Source organism: Callorhinus ursinus, unplaced genomic scaffold, assembly GCF_003265705.2.
Source record: "Callorhinus ursinus isolate GAN/ISIS: 27379988/994484 unplaced genomic scaffold, GSC_fseal_2.0 scaffold14, whole genome shotgun sequence".
In the NCBI taxonomy this organism is placed as follows: domain Eukaryota; kingdom Metazoa; phylum Chordata; class Mammalia; order Carnivora; family Otariidae; genus Callorhinus; species Callorhinus ursinus.
The window spans coordinates 29,452,405-29,472,328 of NW_027397076.1; the positions used below are offsets into that span (position 1 = coordinate 29,452,405).

At 44.6% G+C, this 19,924-nt stretch overlaps 1 protein-coding gene across 2 annotated transcripts; it reads left to right on the forward strand.

Moving 5' to 3' along the window:
• The first annotated feature begins 1,327 nt into the window (after positions 1 to 1,327).
• On the forward strand, positions 1,328 to 19,924 carry CSRP2 (cysteine and glycine rich protein 2). 2 transcript variants are annotated; one of them, XM_073900620.1, is made up of 7 exons: positions 1,328 to 1,481; positions 11,446 to 11,558; positions 14,010 to 14,093; positions 14,206 to 14,374; positions 17,538 to 17,667; positions 18,352 to 18,445; positions 19,614 to 19,924. In XM_073900620.1, exons 2-7 carry the CDS (start codon positions 11,447 to 11,449, stop codon positions 19,688 to 19,690), a joined length of 666 nt encoding a protein of 221 aa, XP_073756721.1. In that variant the 5' UTR covers positions 1,328 to 1,481; position 11,446; the 3' UTR covers positions 19,691 to 19,924. The 2 variants fall into 2 exon arrangements, with proteins under 2 accessions (XP_073756721.1, XP_025739090.1); XM_025883305.2 differs by lacking the exon at positions 14,010 to 14,093 and having other exon boundaries at positions 1,329 to 1,481.

The following is a 19,924-nucleotide window of genomic DNA, read 5'->3' on the forward strand; positions in this document are numbered from 1 at the left end:
TCAGCCCCAGGAGTCATGTCACTTTTACATTAGCTGATACCATGAAGATATGGATTGCCCATATTTAGAAAAGCTCACAGCAGGCAGGAATACTTCCAGACTCCTGCCACAATATCAGGACATGTCAGTCACCACTATGTGTTTTTGCACAGTACTTGGTGGACAGAGACTATAAGGCTGCTATTCTAATGAGTTTATCCTGGATTAGCCCCAGCATAGTATCAGTGCTGCAAGTTGTCCTGCAGATGTGGTTCTGAACCGATGCCCTCGGCCCTCTCCCCACGAGGGCATCTGGCAAAGTCAAATTTTGTTTTTGATGATTACAAAGTGGAGGGAAGGGTAATATTGGCATCTGGTGGGGGGAGGCCCCCACTACAATGAATTACCCCGCCCAAAATGTCAGGTGTTCAGGCTGAGAAGCTCTGCATTTTTGGTTGGAGGAATAGTTTCAGTAACAGCCTTTTTCCAGCTCCCCATTCTCCCATGTATCAATTCTTAGGGATCGTAGCTTCTGGCACAAAGGTCATCAGTAGGCCTAGAAAGTGAACCAGATAGAGCCGGCATTGTTCTTCTTTTCATCTAAAACAATAAATCATCCTGCAGCTCAGGTATGAGGTCCCCTGCGTGGTCACTGACATCCTTGGACCCTTCGGTGCCCTGGTTTCTTCTGGCTGGGTTTAGGTTTCTTCCCCCCTAAGCAGCGTGTGCCCTCGCGGTGGGAAAAGCAAAACACTTGGGGAATGAGGCGTTTTCGTAACGTCATTTATTTAGTCTAGATGAGATATTTTGCTCTTTAAGAACAGGAAGGTTGCGGATTCCCAGAAGCTGGAAATGGGAGCAGAGACTATTTGTCCACTGGGGAAGTTAATCACGTTGAGTTTACTTATAAGGATAAGGCAAGGGAGAGGGTGGCGGAAAGCCCCGATTTGGCCGATTCTCTACTTGTGGCAGCCTCCTCGACCTTGGACTGTTCCCTCCTGAAGGAGAACTGGCGCCCGCGGTGGGAAGGGTACGTTTCAGGGCGGCGGGGGCTATTCCCCGACTGGACAGTCTCCGGGCTCGGTCTTTCTGTAGGTTAAGGAAGTCTCCTTTTTCAACTGCTAATCACTTCTGGAAACTGCCGGGTCCCGTGGGGAGGGAGGAGGGGTAGGGCCAGCGGGGGGGGGGGGGGGCCTCGGGACGTGGGAAGATGCCAGGCGGGCGGGAAACAGCAGGAAGAGGCGGGATTCTGCCCTTTGTCTCTCGGTCCCTAGCCCGAAGCTGAGCCGAGAGCAGCCCCCGCTCCAGACGCCCCCAGCCCTCCCGAGCGGGTCCAGGAATCCGCCGGGCGGGGCGGGGGCGGGGCTCACAAGCCACGCCCACCAGGGAGTCTTTAAAAGGTGCGGGCGCTCGCTTCGTCGCTGTTCCCGGACTGCCAGCGGACTCTTTCTGGTCTGGCTCTGCTATCTCTGCCGGCGGTGCGTGGTCTGCCTCCGACTCGAGTGAGTAGTGACGAGGGTGGGAGGTTAGGGGGCGCCTCCGCCTACCCAAGGGGAGGGAGGTTCCACAGTCTCCCGGGGTCCTCAGGACGTCCTGCTGGCGGTCCCCCATCTCCTCTGACATCCCCTTCCCAATCTCCACTTGCTCCCCCATCCTCCTCACTCCTGCGCCCCGGTCCCCCCAGCCCCCCTCCACACACCTGTCCGGCTCCCCACAGCCGCCCCGGCCCTGTCCTCGGATCCCGAGCCCTTAGGGCAGATAAATACTCGCGCGTGACCTCCCTACGGGTTGCTCCATACCGGTTTCTCTGGGAGAGAGGCGGGGCCGAGAGTTTCGCGTTGCTGCTAATCCGCTTTTTAGTAGTTTGGGGCCCCCTCCTCCAGCAGCCGGTTCTCTCTCCGCGAAGGGGAGGGCGGGATCAGAGTCTCGGGGTCTCCTCTGCCCGGAGTGTGCTGCTCCGAGGGCGACCTTACCAGGGGCTGGTTGGGAGTCCTGGGAGTGAGGTGGGGGCTTCCATAGCCTGCTGAGCCCAGAATCCTTCCCCTGCTGCGGTACAGAGCTTCTGGCATCCCCATTGTTTGGTGGTCACTGCCCACCAAGCGCTGAACCTTAAATATTGAAGAACAGCAGTGAAACATCAGGTCGATCACTCCCAGCTTTTTCCGGAACTTTCTACTATTCAGGTACAAACAGGAAAGCCAGAATGCTTGGTTGTGAAATTCTGCAACAGGTCCTGAAAATCACATCCTGAGTTCCAAAGCTCCACGTAGGCAGCCCCTGGGGGGAGGGGGTTTCTAAGCGGGGAGACACTCAACCTTCCTCCCCCTTCCCCAAGCCCGGACGTTTGTTGAAAGATATTTGTTTAAATAGTTACCCAAAATGTTTAACCTGTTTTATTTGCAGGCTTCAGGCTAAGCACATTTTCACTTTATATGTGCTCTCAATACAGAAAATCTTGTAATTTGGGGTAGAGGTTTTTTAACTCAGGCAGTAAAAGCGATCTCTTTAGTCCTTTTCTAATTAACCTGTTTTCAAGCTCTACTTATGAAATGCCAAGAACTCAAATAGGACAACCACAAATTTGGCTATAATTTGACTCAAATTTTTCAGGAAAGAGATGAGTGAGGTGGGATTCTAAAAATGAATCATGTAATTTCAAAACTGCCTACCAAACCATAACTGATTTATGAAGTCCACCCTGGTCCACCCTCACTATCCGTGGTCATTGTTCTCTCAGGTTGACTGCTGCTAGTACTTGATCAGTATTTCTCAGTGTTCTTTCTACTCAGGATTCTAGTTTTCTTTACTCTTTTAGAGTGAGATTACAAGAGGCAGGATCTGCATCTCATCAGTCTTTGAGACTCACAGTACTTGCCTGGGTGCCTTAAACACAGTTGGACCAGAGCCAGTATTGGTTAATTGAATGAAGAAAGGAAGGAATAAGGTTGCAATTGTGGGGGACAAATATTTCATTGGACTCAGGCAATAGATAACATTAGCAGATTTGATCAAAGTTTTTGATTATAAATTTTTAACGAATTCCTTCAAATGTATTCAAATAATGATTGATACAAATACTGATATGCTAACTACTGTGATAAAGACAATACTCACTGGAAGTCTGATGAAATTGCCAAATAACTTGGATTTGGGGGAAATTGTATTTTCTACTAAAAACAATTTTATACTACACACAATTTAATACAATAAAATACAATTTCATACTAAAACAGCAAGAATGTTGACATAACATAGAGGGAACGGCAATAAATGAGGAGCTTTAGAAGCCTAGCTCCAGCCTCAACATTGCCACTACATGGCCATGGAAATGAGGGCCTCTGATTTTGCTTCTCTGCCAAGGATGAGGTAAATCAAATGAGCTGTGGAAAGCCAGCCTCCTAGGGGGTTGGTGTCATGGCTTGGTGAAAAGGGCAGGACTGACCAGTTCCCCCAGTCTCTTGCAGCTCCAGCACCCATTGGTTTGATGACCTTGGGCAAGTTACTTTACTCTCTGGCCTCTGTTACCTCATCTCATAAAATGGATGTAATAGCATGTACACCAGGGTTGTCATAAGGCATATTGATCTTGATCCTTGAACAAAACCCAGTTCAGCCAGGGAGAGATTCCTTGTCATTAGACACTATTGTGAACTTTGTTGACTATATGGGGAAATGGCTCTCAGTGAAAGCCTGAACTGAACAGTATCTACTGGCCTTGCCTGGGGAGCAGGTTTCTTCCCTTTGCAGATATTCACAGGTTTCCTCCAGGCACTGTGTCATTTCCGGGGCTGGTATATGCATGGCAGCCCTGGGGTTCTGTTGGGTGGGGATCTCTAGACTCCCTTGGGGCCTTGATTACCCAAGGATGGTGATACTTAACTGTTTTTGTGTGGTGAACCCTTCTGGCCATCCAGTGAAACGTGTGAACCCTTTCTCAAAATGTTTTTAAGTGCATAAAATAAAGTCCATGGTACCAAGTTCACCAGTTCCAATTATTCCAAGGAAACCGTGGTCCCACTTTAAGAACCCTGACTTGGGAGTTTTCTCAGATTAGATTGTGGAGGAACCTGGCACAAGTTTTGATTGTTAAAAAAAATTTTAAGTTTTGGTGTAAGTCAAGGGGAAGAACCAATAGAATTACACTGTGAATGATTTGCAGAGGATATCAGGTTCCTTGCCTTTTTGTTTACTATCTCGTTGTGCCAACGGTACTACTAATTGTCCTTCACTAATAAAAAGACGACAGATGCCAGGTAATAAATACATTAGGGCCAAACAGCTTCCCAGCTCACTATAGGAAAGAAGGTTTCATGGTGACTTCACAGTACTTCTGCAAGAGAAAAGTGAAGAGAGAATTGGATCCTCACATAGTACAAGAAATGCCCAATTTAAAAAGAACCTACGCCAGAGCCAGAGAAGTCAGTACTAGATTTGTGTTGCCAACAGTGGTTTACTTTTAGCAAAACAGCAATGAAACAAACTCTATAGCTTATTTGAATTTTATTGGTGTTGATTTTTAAATTGAATTGGTAATTTTGGTTTCACAGTTACGAGCCACTCGATATCTCTATACCTCAGCTTCTCCACCCATAAAATGGGTGTAATGATAATGTCTCCTTTCATTGTGATAAAGGTTAAATGTTAGTATAAGTAAACTACTTAATATAAGTAACACATATAGTAAGCTTTATATAAGTATTTGTAATTATTATTACCATGTGGCAAGCAGTATTCTAAATGCTTTCCATTTTTGTTTAATCTCAGAACTAGTTTATGATATAAATAAGCATTATCTCTTTTGAAAATGATAAAACTAGCAGATCAAATAACCAACATCAGATCATTTGGCAAATAAACAGTAGTCTTGGCATATAAAATCTCAGTCTGACTCCATGTAAAAATCACACAAACGTTAAATTGTTTGAATAATTAAAAATCCTGCAGTTCGTACAGATTGTGGATTGCTATGGCAGATGCTGGGGGTCATGGTGAACACATTTTTAGCCTAGTTGCACTCTAATTGCAATGTGATTTGGCAAGTAGTATCCAAATCTGTGTCAAGGATTTTGCTGTACCCCATGTTGAAGACAAAAGTAGAAACAGGATAGAGAATTAGTAATAATGGTGAGGCTGAGGTGAACACAGGAGAACTTACTGGGGAGAAGGAGGGAATTCCTCTGTAGTGAGGATAGACTTAGGGAGGCAGAGAGGAGGGGTAGAGAGCTTTTTGGTTGAGAGTAGCAGTTTGGGTGTGAGACAGGCCCACAGAAGACACTCACTGGTAGCTGGATCCATGAAGACTGGTCAGAGAGGAAGGCATTCCTGTGTACAACGAATTCGGTAACTCGAGGACTGATTGGTCATTCTCAGGTGATCGGAGATGGTCTCAACCTTTCCATCAGATATGGGAGTTTGGGGGACACCTTGTGGTTCTGGAGTCAGACAGGAGTGAGTGGAGCCCAGATCTGCATGTCTAGAGGTCAGTGACCTCAGTAGGTCACCTAACGCCTGAACTTCTGGTAGCCAGATTCAGGCCCCGCAGTGCTGCTGAAGGAAAAGGAAGCCGGGGTTTGTGGAGTACCGGCTCTCTGCCAGGTACCTCAAATGTTATCTTATTGAATCCTCCAACCACCCAATGAGAGACCGTTGTCATCTGTTTCCAAGGTATAGCGAGGAAGTTGAGGTTAAGGAACTTGGCCAAGATCACAGAGCTGCTGACTGACTTTCAACCTTATACCTAAGTTCCACGCTCTTTCTCTTACACCAGGAATGTCTTAAGTCTGGCACACACACTGCAGCTTCCATGGCAGACATTCGTAATCATAGCCATCTTTAATGCAGCATCTTGACGGAACTTCAGAATCTTTTCGAACGTCGTTCCAGGAGCCCACTATCAGTAAATCTACAAGATGAACCGGTTTCTGCCATCCCTGTACAAGTACACTCTGCAGACACATGTAGAATCCCTTTCTACATGCCTCTATGTCATAGGTTCTGTGGTAGCGCCATTATTTGTTTCCATCGTTCTGCCACCAAAGCAGAACTCCCGGAGGAACTGGCCCCCTTCCTTATAACCAACCATTTCAGCCTCAGTTCCTAACCCAGGAAATGGCTTATGAAATGCTGGATGAATACACTTATGTGAAATCTTCAGACAGGAAAGCATTGTACAGTGTTTCTTAGCTGCCCCTACCCTAGAAGAATTACTTGCAATACAGAAAAGAAGTTAGGATTTAGCTGGATGAGGGAGGGCAGAAAGTCAGTTGCCCTGATGGGGAGGGATTTAGAAATATCATGAAGGAATGGCTCTATGAGATGAGTGGGAGATGAGGATTGATAACAAAACATTTTACCTTGAGTATATCATTATACATTGAGGGCCTCCTATAAGCATGTTTTCATCTCATTCTCTCAATAAGTCTATAAGAAAGGCACATTATCCTCATTTTACATGTGAAGGAAATGAGACTGTGTTGACTCCAAAATCCATGCTCTGAATTCACCCTTAGGCTGAGCTGTCTTGAAGATTTGGCTTTGGTAGAAGGAGCCAAATGGAACATGGAGCTGATCACTAAGACACGAAGTCTAGCCTTGGTTCAGTGGTATTCACTTAGATATGGGAAGTAGACTAACCAGATAGTTTGGTTAAGTAGAAGGAAACATTTTTAGAATGGGCATTGAGTAAAGCTTAATTTCCAATTAACTTACAACTCTCAAACTCTGTTAAAAATCATTGTAATTGGGACAATCCTACTAACTTATATATTCTTTCACTAGTGACCCCTCTGGATGTGTCTCAAGATGAAACTGGTTTATAATAAATCCCCCTTTTGGGAAATTGGATTCTAGCCAGGATCTAGGGTAATAACAAAACCCTGTATGTAGTAATAAAATGTCAAAGCTTCTGGAAGTATTTAGAATCTGGGTTTATAGACAATTCACTCCAAACCTCTAATATCCGAGCAAAAAACTTACACTGCAAGTGGCGACATGTAGACTCTAGACTCGTGGATTCAAGACACTTAGATTCTAAAATAAGATGCTAAATGCAGAACAGGTGGTGTGAGAATGATCCATGTGGTCACTCTGCAGCTTTTGTTGATTATCTAGAGAATGAGGTAACTTTACCACAAGGTGACTCAGATTTAGACGATAGTAATTTTCTCCTAGGGATAAGTCTTAGGAAATTTTGGGTGGTGTCTTTGCCTGGGGAGAAGCAGCAAAGAGAAACTGCATGTAGGTGTTCAGATGTAAACCAGGCTTTTTAGTCTAACACAGCAGATAAATCCTAGTGTTAGAACTTTCACACACTGAAAAAGAACAGACGGAGAAACAGAATAAGCCTGTGTTTGGCCTCTTTCGCGTGGTATGTGCAAAGTGAGATTTCATTTCTCCTCTCACCATTCTGTAAATTAATGCATAGGACTGGGGAAAGGCATGCAGCCCAGATTGCTCAGTGCAAATCCAGTTTGCCGTGATTAACGTCAGCCCTCGTGGAGTGGTGCAGCCAAAGGCCTATAGGAACCCCAAAGCTTTAGAATTTGGTTCTAGGCATAGCCATGCCAAGAATGACAGAAATGGAAGATCATCACACTTCCTCCATTGGGGTTCACCCTAAAAGTGTAAATTTGAACTTCATTTCTTCGGTACCACAAATGGAACTGTCATCACTCTTGCAGTGTTTGAATGTTCCCAAAGAAGGTATATCAGCTAAGTTTTCTCTTCACCGTGTTTGGCTCTGACCTATGCTTTTCTCTAGCAGGCTTCCTTACTGGAGTACTTACAGCAGGATGGACACTATGAGAGGCCCCTTCCATTTTCAAGCTCACAGTTACTGGGTGTTTGCCAAAACATTTGCTCACCTTCTTATATCTTCACAATATCTCCATTGGGTAGAGAGAGCTACCTTTCCCTATTTTACAGATGAGAAAACTAAGCCCAAGTTTGCAGAACCATTTTAACAGTGATGTTAACCCAGATATACCCAAACCAACCTTCCTCCCTCCCTCCCTCCCTCCCTACCTCCCTCCCTCCCTTCTTTCCAGGCTGAAATATTTCAGACACACAAAATAGAGAATCCTATGAGGAACACCCAACTACTCAGTATCCAACATAAAAAAGAGAGCATAACTGCAGCTGAAGCTTTGTGAGGATGCTCTTTCTATTATACCGTTTGCTTGGACCACAGAGAGGGGTATGCAGAAATCCTTACGAAAGCCTTGAAACTGGATGGAACTTTTAAAATGTTAATGACTTGGAAATTTTACTTAGAATCCAAAAATGTGACAAAGAGAAGTAGACCAGTGCTACCTTTGTCTTGATCAGCGTAAGATCGGACTGAGAACTGTACAGACAGGTTGAAAAAGGGGGAATTCTTTAAAACAATTCAATAAAACACAAGTTATCTTGACATGTGCCAAGTACTCTGGGAGATGGTATGGGGAAGACAGAGATGTGGCCCCCACCCTAGAGGGGAAAAGACTTTTAACATAGAAGGCTGAATGTTGCAGCACTTTGATGGGTATTTCCTGAAAAGTGACTCATTTGGCTGGTGTGGCATGGGCAGTAGAAATCAGATTTGACTTATAAGAAATGAATTCAAGTAACTGAATTACATAAAATTACATGAAAAATCCTTTTTTAAAATCCCTTTTTAAAAATCCAAGCTGCTTTTTAATAGAGAATAACATAAAGTGATGAGTTTGTTTTTGAAAAATGTGCTTTTAAATGCTATTCAAAGATAACCCAAGAGGGCATTAGTCTTGATGGAAATCTGGTTCCTTACTGGTAATAGCACCAAAGTAAATATGTGTGAAAATGTAAAATACACGTTGATAATAACTAGTACACTTTCTCATATGATGAGAAATGCCTTGACAATCACAAAGTATTTCCAAAGCCAGCCGGGCTGTTGATGCTTGGGATCCAATTTTAAGTAACTGTAAGGTCATTACCTACAGGCCTGGATTTGGTTTTAGGTTTCTTCTGGAATCACGAGGGTACTGCCAGCAGATGTCTGTGGCCTCTATGAGCATTCCAGAACTCTGGTAACTTTGGAGCCGTGGGGCAAAGTCCATGTTACTAAATGCACTCCAGACTCCAGCCAGTGGAGGGCCTTTGGAGCCAGGGCTTTGTGGCTGAGGTTCTACAGTCAGGCTCAAATTTCACTGTGGAGTTAAACAATGGAGCACCTGTCTCTAGGGAAGGGAATAACAGATTTATGCAACTACCTAAAGGAAAGCTTGCAGATCTCTTCCCTTGTTGCTAGTTATTCATCCTCTATAGATGCCTTCACAGTAGCTGATGACGTTGGTGGACCCCTGGAATTACCTTGGTCCTGTCTGAATAAGAAGGAGGCGTTTTGCAAGCTGAGGCCAACAGTTTAGTGATAACTAGTCCTATCGGTCAAGTCTCTTTGTATGTGTTTGTTTCAAGGAAGAGGAGCTCCACCTCCAAATGACTCGAAAAGGCAATTTATTGGCTCCCATAGCGCCTAGGATAAGACAAGATGCAGCTGAAAAGTGTCTAAGCCTACTCTCTCCATCTCTTTTCTTCTGTGCTGGCTTCATCCTTAGGTTCTTTTCTTACAATGGCTAGACAGCTGCTAGCATCTCCACCCCTGCATCCACGCAGACCTAAACCAAAGCCCCCAGGCTTAACTTTCCCTGACCTGCCTTAGGGTCATGTGACCATTCGCACATCAATCACTGTGATGGGGATTGGGGGCCCGCAGGGACCTAATTGCCATGACCAAGTCACATGCCCAGCCCTGGAGTTGAGGGTAGAGTCAATACCCTTTAAACAAGTGTTTCTCAAACTATCTGGTAGAGGACCATTTTTTGTTTTGTTTTAATTTCCAAGTACACATTGATTCTCTGATTCTATGCTGTTCAACAAGATGAGTCCACTGATCATGCTCTTGATTGTTGGGGCATAAAATTGTTTAAAGTTTCTAAATTCCCACCTGAATTTCATCTTGAATTGGTACCAGGCGTGGTGGACCATCACAAGGAGACCACATTTAATAAAGACTGCTCTGAAGCGTATGGACCTAGAAAGAGATGCTTGCTCCCCCAGAGAAAGTCTGGGGAAGCTGTGATCGGAAGGTCAAGAGAATGCCGTACGTCCAGAAATGTGCCCAACACAATGACTGATTCTGTACGGCTTGCTTTCAGAAAGCCCTCATCACAGTGTTCAGGGAGTCATTGGGTTCTGGATCATTTAAATGCTATAGGATGGGCAGGAGGATGGGAATTTACCACCTTCCTTTTTAAGGACTGAAGATTCTTCAGTGGATTGTGAAGCAGCCCTCCTTTTCCCTTATTTAGCTAGCCACGGCCGAGTTAGGAAGGCGGTCTCTGTTTCTCGTCCAGCTATGTCCCGGAGAGGCGTGCATCTCGTCCAAGGACACTTCACCACCAAGGGCTGCAAATACCACTCATAAGAGAAGTCTGACAATGATGGTGCGGAAGAAAGTGTGTTTAGATACCTCTCAGGGCAGGGCAGACAAAACACACGGTCCCTGAAGGACAACTCTGGACTGCAGAGACAGCTGACTGTGCACATGGCCATGCCGAAGTAGGCATTTTAAACGGCTCCCAGGTCGTTGAGGAGGGAGATTAGAACACGTTGGCCCTACATCCTAGCAAGATAGCAGGATTTCAACTTGGAGCTGTCCCACAGAGGCAGGTCACGGTGCTCAGACGGCCTTGCCAGACCCTTCACGTTGCCGAGGAGGGAATTGGTAGTCCCTTCTGTACCGACTGGCAGGCCTATCAAAGGGGGTTCAACAACTCCTGGCTGGGCTGGGGGCCTGGGGATTAGTGAAGCAGGAACCTAAATCATAGCCATCTGGAGGGCTGTCTGTTGTGGTTACAGCAAGGCTCCATGCATGCGGCTGTAGAGTCACAGACCCAACTGTTGATGCCGTAATCTTGCATGACTCCAGCGGACCAACAGAAGGCTAGTTCTTGCAGAGCAACTCGACACTTTCTTCCTCCCTCGAAAGTGTCACAGCTTGTGTATGGTATATGTTAAGAATCTGCTGGTGTTACAGTGAGTTAAAGAGGCAATGAAAACCTCTCCCCCAAGTGTGTATTCTTCAGCGGAGTTTTCCGAACCCATCATTAAGATGGGGGTGCGGGGTGGGGGCGACGCCAGTGTTCTCTTCCCACTCCTACTCTCCTTTCTTAGCTCCCGGGACGCTGGTGGCCTTGTCTGGGTTGTGCCCGGCAACCTGTACCATTCTGACGCAGCTCCTTTGTCCTGCGGGAAAGCGCTTGTGCCCACGAGCCAGAGTTCGCTAATGGAGCTGCAGTTAGAGGAGGCGGTCCTGGAGGAACGCAGGCCTCTCCAGAGGTGGTCCGAGCAGTGCCTAAAGAAACAGAATCTGCTGCTGCACCCTGGAAGCGTGGCAGGCGTCTCGTAGGGTGCAGGGACATTCTCACGAATCCTTTATTCCTTCAGAATGCCCGTCTGGGGAGGTGGCAACAAGTGCGGGGCCTGTGGGAGGACCGTGTACCACGCAGAGGAGGTGCAGTGTGACGGGAGAAGCTTCCACCGCTGCTGCTTTCTGTGCAGTAAGTAGCTCCCGGTGCTTGACCTCTCACTGGACGCAAGTGTAACACGACTCCATTTACCTGTTTAACCAGACACTGTAGTGATGTTAACGAAGATCATGTTAGAAGCGCCGGCGGGTTTTGCCTGTCTGTCCCAGACAGCGTGAAGGCTCTGCATGGCGGCACGGACGGCGGGGGTGACCGGCTCCATGAGGCCTTGCCGTGTCCCCACCGCTCCTAGCCTCCACTGGGCCCTCACTGGATTTTACTTGTTCTCCCTTCTGTCTCCCCTGCTTTGCGAAGAGCTCAGTGTCGATTTTAGCCTGGCGCTGGGCCCGGCTTCTGGCACAGGGTAAGGGCTGGGCTCTGATTTCTGAGTCAGCAGGTCGCTCCGCATCACCCCCCCCACCCCAGCTTTCTCCTCCTGGCGGGGCCCCTTCTCTTTGAAACCTCCTCACTTGTTTCTTGGCACACCAGGACTCATTGAAATCAAATGTCTAGAAGTGAAATTCCCATCTTCTCTGATAGTGAAAATTCAGAGTTATTTCTGGTTATTGATATCCTTCCTAATTGAGGGAAGGGAACATAGGGTATGAAAATCCCATCAAGGCAAGTTGGGAATTACTGTTTCTAGATGGGAAATTATCAGCGTCTGATAGAACAGAAAGGAGGGCATGAAGCACACGCCTGTTTGCTGACAGTAAGACACAGAAGGAGACACAGGCCCCCTCCCCCTGCATGCCCCCTCTAGTGACAACTAAGCCTTCAGTTGCAAGCAGGAGAGAAGCCGCTTCAGAAAGCTCTTCATTAAGCATCATCTCCTGACTCAAAGGACAAAATTTTCTTTGATGAGCGATTTGTTAATGTAAGAACCCACCCGTACGTGCAGACGTATCTGTAGTCCTGTACAGTGAGGATTATTGCTAGAAACTGCTTGTATTAAGTGTGGTTAGTTGTCCTTCTCCCTCTAGGCACCAGCATTCAACATGTCGGGACCTTGTTACAGTGTAGCTGTTTTGCAGGCAACTAGAAACAGACAGCAGAAAGTCGCAGTTACAGAGGATAAAAATACAACATATGTTTACTGTGTAGGCCCCCATAATAGCTACCATGTCTGAGATCTGGTTTAAGCAGTTCTTCTCTTAGAAGTTACTTTTTTGTTTTTTGCGGTTTTTTTTAGGACTCTATTTTTCAGCAGGTTTGAAACCAAGAGTATGTGAACAAAGAAGAAATACAGATACTTGAGAAATTGTTCTTAGCTTCATCCACGTTAAGCCAGGATAGTCTCTCCACCGCAATAAAGTCACTGTTTACTTAACATCAACTTCTTTAATGGCGATTTTACTACTACTTCTGAGTATTGGTCTCTGCTAACTAAAGCCTGTTACGGATAGAATTCGGAGCAGTTTGCAAACCTAGGAGAATTTTACTATAGAGAGATGAGGACAGAAGGAAGGAAGGATAGTGACAGTAAAGTTTTCATGAACTTCCTTTGGTTAATAGATATGTGGCCTTTGAAACAGTTTTTGTATTTTTACGTATTCTGTTAAGGGTGTTTGTTCTTTAGCAATGTATGCTTTTAGGTGAACGGTGTCTTCCAGCAAATGTATTTCAGTTCTTGAGCCTCAACGGCAGGGTTCCAGAGTAGATGACATCATTCTCTTCTACCAGAGAAGACGGTAGTCTTAACAGAAACTTTGTAATTTTAACTATTTCAGTCGCCTTTCCCTGCCCCCCCCCCCGGTCTTTGTCCTTCGTTTTTTCCTCCTTGCATCCCGCCCCCCACCCTTTGAAATAGGAGGGAAACAATCCCCTTGTCTCCTAATCTTCGATCTCCAGCTGCCCAGCTGAGCTACCAGCAAGTTCCCTCATAGTTTCCTTTTTTCGCAAGCTTAAGTGAAGTTTTAGAAAGTGAAATAATGTCTGGGTAAAACATGATGACATTTGGCAGTTTTATGAAGTGGGATACGTGGAAATGTCTTGTGGCAAGAAAACCATCAAGAAAGAATGTGTTCTCTTTGGGGACAGAAGGGAAACACAAATGCAGACTTCAAACCACTTTACGATTTTCAGACATACTCATCACTGCTGGAGAAGCCAGTGGCGAGATGAAAACATAATGCTTTTTCCCTTCTAGACTCATGATGAAAACTACAATTCTGGATTGAAAGCCGTTTTTATGCCGGGAGTGCTCTTTAGGGGAGGAGGGCTGCAGAGCCAACTCCCACAAGGCACTCAGCCACCCTTTGGTTCTTTGTTAGGTTGTGATTTCGGTGATACTAGGAAGAGGTGGAAAAGATTGTGTTGAGGGTGGGGAGCAACGCGTTAATTGTTCCCTTTGTTCACGTAATTATAGCCATCTCCGAACTTCTCTCCCTCCTCCCAGAGAGGCCAAGCCTATCTATAGAAAAGGTTGAGGCTTCGGGCTGTTACAATTCTGGTCTGTTTCTGAAACAACGATCCTATCCGCAGAGAAGGGCAAATCGTCCTCAGCTGTAGCTGACCCAGTCCAGATGCTGTCCTTGGTGTTTGGGAAACCGCGGAAGAAAAAGGAATGTGAGAGAGCCTATGCCTTTACCATTTGTAGACCATGTGTCAGGGCCACCATTGTTCTAAGGAAAAAGGCATCTCTGGCACGTTTCTAAAGGTCTAACTTATTCCCCCTCAGTGGTTTGCAGGAAAAATTTAGATAGCACAACAGTGGCAATTCATGATGAGGAGATCTACTGCAAATCCTGCTACGGAAAGAAGTATGGGCCCAAAGGTTATGGTTACGGCCAGGGCGCCGGCACGCTCAACATGGACCGGGGTGAGAGGCTGGGCATCAAGCCAGAGAGGTGAGTTAGGACCCTGTTTTGTTACCTTCAGAAAAAGAGTCATAACAATTAATGTTGCTTGGTGAACAGGAGTCTGGGACAGAACAGATGTTTAGCTTAAGATAATTGAACACAAAATTATTCCAATTTTCTAGTATAAATGAGTTAACTATTCTTCAAGCTTGAAATGGACAGTTTGGGACCTAACAAAATTCTTATTGATTATTCCAGTGATTTCTAGCCTTGATTTTGTAGCATTCTTCAGTGTATCAAGGAGTCATGTTCTCAAAAGCACATGGTTTACATTTACTTCCATCTCACAGTGTTTTAGAGATCAGATGTCATGAAATCAAATGACACAGAAATGTAGTATCTGAATCATGAGATGCATTTCTCAGGTGCAATTAAACAGTCAATGAAAAGTCCTCAGTCACTCCTCCCATGTAAGAATATTTCACCAAGCAATGACTTTTCTCTTACGAATTTTTACGTAAAAATGGAAATTATTTCCTGTTTTTGTTTGAGAGATCAGTATTAAATTGTAAAAGGTTCCAGTACCAAAATAGCAAAGTGCTAACCCTGTTCAACTTCACTTAGTATTTCATGTGCAGGCTATGTAATTTTTTCATTTTCATAATTTCCTCTTAACTCCTATTTTTGGCCCAATAATTCCCTCATCTGAACTTCAAATTTTTCACATCCATTTTATACTGAAGAGGCCCAAACTGACGTAATATTCCAGTAAGATGGCCTTTTGTTGGACAAGACCATTCATCTTGCCCTGTGACCTGGCCACTATGCAATATTAACACGTTACCTCATATAATCCTCACAACAACCTGACAAAGTAGGGTTTCCCATCTTACTCAACAAATTTAGACAATGAAAATGAAGCGATCTGCCTATAGTCATATTGCTAGTTAATTGTAGAGCCTGGAAATTAACCTAGTGTAACTCCAAATCTTCGATCTTAAACACGGTGCATTATGGTATGCCTGAAATAATTTGTGTCTATTGTCTGCTGAACATTTATGTTCCTTTTATAGTCCTTACAGTTAAGTCTGAGTTTAGATATTTTGTCTGTATTTTATAGACAGGACACTAAGGCTCAGGTCACACAGGTAAGTGACACAGCCAGGATTTGACTCCATGTCCATTCGGCTCCCACACCTGTGCTCTTTCCACTGCATCGAGGCCCACCTGTCTGTTCTTTCATTTTTTCCCACACTCGGAGTTTCTGAGTCATGGTGCCTTGTGTACAAGGGCTGACTCATTCAATGCTGCATGCCATTGTGGGAGCCCAGCTTACCTTGGTCTTTGTTGAAGTTCATTGTTCTTGCTCTGCTCTCCTTTTCCAGCTTGTTAAAATCTATCCTTGTTTTCTAAGGTTTTATTTCAAATCTTCCAAAACACATACATCTATATCCCTTCCCCCAAACGAAACCAAATACATCCATAATCCCAAAAGTCAGTCAGTGATTGCGGCCATAGTTTTAGAGTCACAAAGACCACCTTCTCCAATAATTAACAAGCCCTCTGTGCTGGCCTGTCGATCTGGGCCCTTGTCTCTTCCCATCGTAGCCTGGCCACATACTAGGGCCAGATGTAGACTTCCCTTTCCAGAAGCCTCTCTTAGTGACTGAATTCTGGGAGTGCCCGTGGTCTGGAGCACCCTGTGGGACATGGTAATGATAACATATGTGGACCATATATCTTCACAGGGATGTCCCGGGGAGACAGCATTGCATGCGCAGGAACATTTCGTTGGGGCAGAACTGCTTTTTTTTCAGTTCAGACTCACCAATTTACTATTTCTCTAGCTGTCCAACAAGTTATGTGATATCTGAGCCCCTATTTCTTCATTTGTCATGAGTTTAAACAATTATCCACACCCTGTGATGTCATTAGCAGGGAGGTGGGAGAGGATCTCCATTAAGTTCTTATTAACATAATGTGTTGGAAATTTTTCCAGGGAAACTCCTAACTCCAAATGTTGGATATCATTGTGAATAGCATTTGAAGATCACTCTTAAAAGAAAGTAAATACAGTTGGTTGTAGAGATTTTTTTTAAAAAATATGCATACGTTAGGGACAATTGGAAACACCCATATTGTGAGTCAGTAATGCACTTGTATTTGTTGCTTAGAATAAAATTTCCAGTGGCCGCAGCAAACATGATTCAAAAAATGTATCTGAAACCCCTCACGTGGATGTGTAGGAAACTGTGAGATGGCCCAAACGTGGATACAGTGGAGATGAACAAATGGAAGACATAGGTGAAGAGTTTGAATACATTGTTTCATGAAAAGGCAGTATTTCTAAATTAACATTTTATTTTAAATATGTATGTAACTTAAACTATGAGGAAAAAAACCCGTTTTTCCAATAGGAAAAATGGGGCACTTGTATCATTTCCCGAGCTGTTGTCCTCTTATCTGCTCAGGATTTGAGGGGTCTTTAAATCTCAGAGCCCAAAACACCGTTCTGCGGAGTAGATACACCTACATATTGAAGGGGGAAAACATTAGAGAAAGCGAGGAAAACAGTTTACCCAGTGACTTGTAAATAAGTGACAAAACTCTAGCCAGAGAAAAAGTAAACATCATACAGTAATAGGCAAACTTTCTAAAATATTTTTCCATGAAGAAAGCAGTTTATTCACACTTTCTCCTACTTAAGGTATATTAGGAAATTAATCTGTAAATCATGCTTAACTTTCTTGATGACTAAGTCCACTGACCTGTTTGCAGAAACTTTCAACTGCTTAGGTTAACAGTGATTGTTTTCAAACTCTGGTCAAGTAAAAAAAAACTAGTTGTGATTCGGTAATATGAACGGTACTATGAATATAAGGTAAAAATATGTCCACTGTAGGTTTTTATAAAGCAAAGCATAATTGTTTAGTGGACAGGCAAGCACTGGGGATTCGATAAATTCTGAGTTTAGACTCAGATACTTAAGTTTGGGGCCTCGTCTGTCTTTTGGGGCAGAAATGAGCCCATAAATAGGTTAAAGTACCAGCTGGCCAGCCCATGAGATTCAGTCCTTCTTTCTTTGACCTGTAAGAAGGCCGCCGGCTGTGGGCAGTTGAGCAGTGAAGCCCCCGCTTCCCGCTGCATGTGCCTTGTAGGCTAAAAGGGGCCTTCGGTAAATCTTGCCTAATTTGTTCCCCCTTTCTACAAGTGCTCAACCTCACAGGCCTACAACAAATCCAAACACTTCCAAATTTGCTCAGAAATACGGAGGTGCTGAGAAGTGTTCCAGATGTGGGGATTCTGTGTATGCTGCTGAGAAGATCATCGGAGCTGGAAAGGTACAGTGCTATCTTGAGTTAGTAGCCGTGAATGACTGCTCTCCGCTCCCCTTCTCCCTTGTCCCCTTCCCAGCCCCTTCAGGTACTCTTCATATAAATAAATAAATGCCTTGGATTCACATTTTTCTCAGATTGCCATCTGAATCATTTAACTTTTTGAAGTGATGCCCTTGCTTGACAAATCACATCTATGTCTGAAAGAAACTTGTTTTCCTAAGGGGCACTCCTGAAGGTTGTTACGGTTAACACACTTGGACTCTGTGGGTTATTCCAGGTAGTGGGGAACCAGGGTCAGGGCACCCAACGCTCATTCGTTGTGTGCCTTCGAGAAAGCTACTTAACCACTTCACCTCTTTGAGCTGCAGCTGTTCTCAGCCATCAAAGGGACAGTCTTTAAAGGAGCACGCTGTGCTTGCGGCAAGGTCTGAGACCGCTCTTGGGGAAACAGCCCTTGCGTGGTGGGGCTCCAAGCCCATGTCTTCTGTGAACGAAGTTTGAACTCGGCCCTTTTGCAGGTGACCAGGAATGTAGGTATGGGGAGGTCCAGTTCCAGGCTTTTTGTTGGAGCAGAACCACAGCAGTCAGGAGCTCGCACTGGCTTGATCTTTGTGAGCCACTTGCTGCAGCATCTCAACTGTACTGCAAGAAACCGACCTCTCAGACTTAACTCAGTTTCTCTTCCAGCCCTGGCACAAAAACTGTTTCCGCTGTGCCAAGTGTGGGAAGAGTCTTGAATCCACAACCCTGACTGAGAAAGAAGGTGAAATCTATTGTAAAGGTAAAATGAATTTGTTATTACTGTCCATCTGAGTATCTCACACTGGTTATTGGTTAAGGAAATGTCACCAGCACTGAAAAGAAAAAAGATACTCTTGACAGTGGGGAAAGGTGGGATTGCCACTGGCTATTTGAAAATAGCAGGAAGGGAAGAATGAAGGGGGGAAATCGGGGAGACGAACCATGAGAGACTACGGACTGAGAAACAAACTGAGGGTTCTAGAGGGGAGGGGGTGGGGGGATGGGTTAGCCTGGTGGTGGGTATTAAAGAGGGCACGTACTGAATGGAGCACTGGGTGTTATATGCAAACAATGAATCATGGAACACTACATCAAAAACTAATGATGTAATGTATGGTGATTAACATAACAACAAAAACTAATGATTGTAATGTATGGTGATTAACATAATAATAAAAAATAAGAAAATAAAGGCTCTAGAGATGCTTACAAAGAACAGAGGACCACAGAACAATTTGAGATGGTACAATAAAGTTAAGTTCTGGTCATTTCAGAGTCCCCAATAAGACAAAAAACCTCACTATAAAGAGTCTTCTTTCAAATTTATGTTTTCAGCAAAGCATATGAATATATGAAGGTAATAGACAAATACGTCACTTGCCCGGCCCGATTTTTATGCTTATAACTCAAGTGGGACCAGGAGCTGAATACTGTGGCATCAGAATGTTTGGACTTGCCTTTGCAGCTCTAAGATACTTACTACATGGCTCATTTTATTTTAAAGATTTTATTTGAGAGAGAGCACGAGTGAGACAGCACAAGCAGGGCACAGCAGGGGGAGAAGCAGACTCCCCACTGGGCAAGAAGCCCACCGTGGGGCTCAGTCTTAGGACCCTGAGGTCATGACCCGAGCCAAAGGCAGCCTCTTTTTTTTTTCTTTAAAATTTTTTAGTTATGTTAATCACCATACATTGCATCATTAGTTTTTGATGTAGTGTTCCATGATTCATTGTTTCAAAGGCAGCCTCTTAACCAACTGAGCCACCCAGGCGCCCCTACATCACTCATTTTAGATCTTCAATAGGTTGAACTCTTTTGGGCATGGCAAACTTTTTTTTTTAACTTAGAGGGGTTTGTTGTTTCCTGGGTCTTAAGCAATGCTACCAAAGCTTAATGGTCTTCTACTAATTCTTCTTTTTCTTTTATAGGATGCTATGCAAAGAACTTTGGACCCAAGGGATTTGGCTATGGCCAAGGAGCAGGGGCCCTCGTTCATGCTCAGTAAAGGTGTAAGCCCAGAACCAAGATCACACACTGAGAACCTCTACACCCTCTAGGCACAGATAATCTACCACTAAACTACTGTGAACTTCTGCCAGCACTTAAGTACTGTCTGTTGTCCCGTACGTGGAGAGGCTGGCTGGCTGACTCGTAGGAAGAGAGCACGGTGTCCTTTTGCTTTATTCATCAGCATTTTCAGAATTATTTCTTTTACATTTTAAATAAAACCTTAGCATGA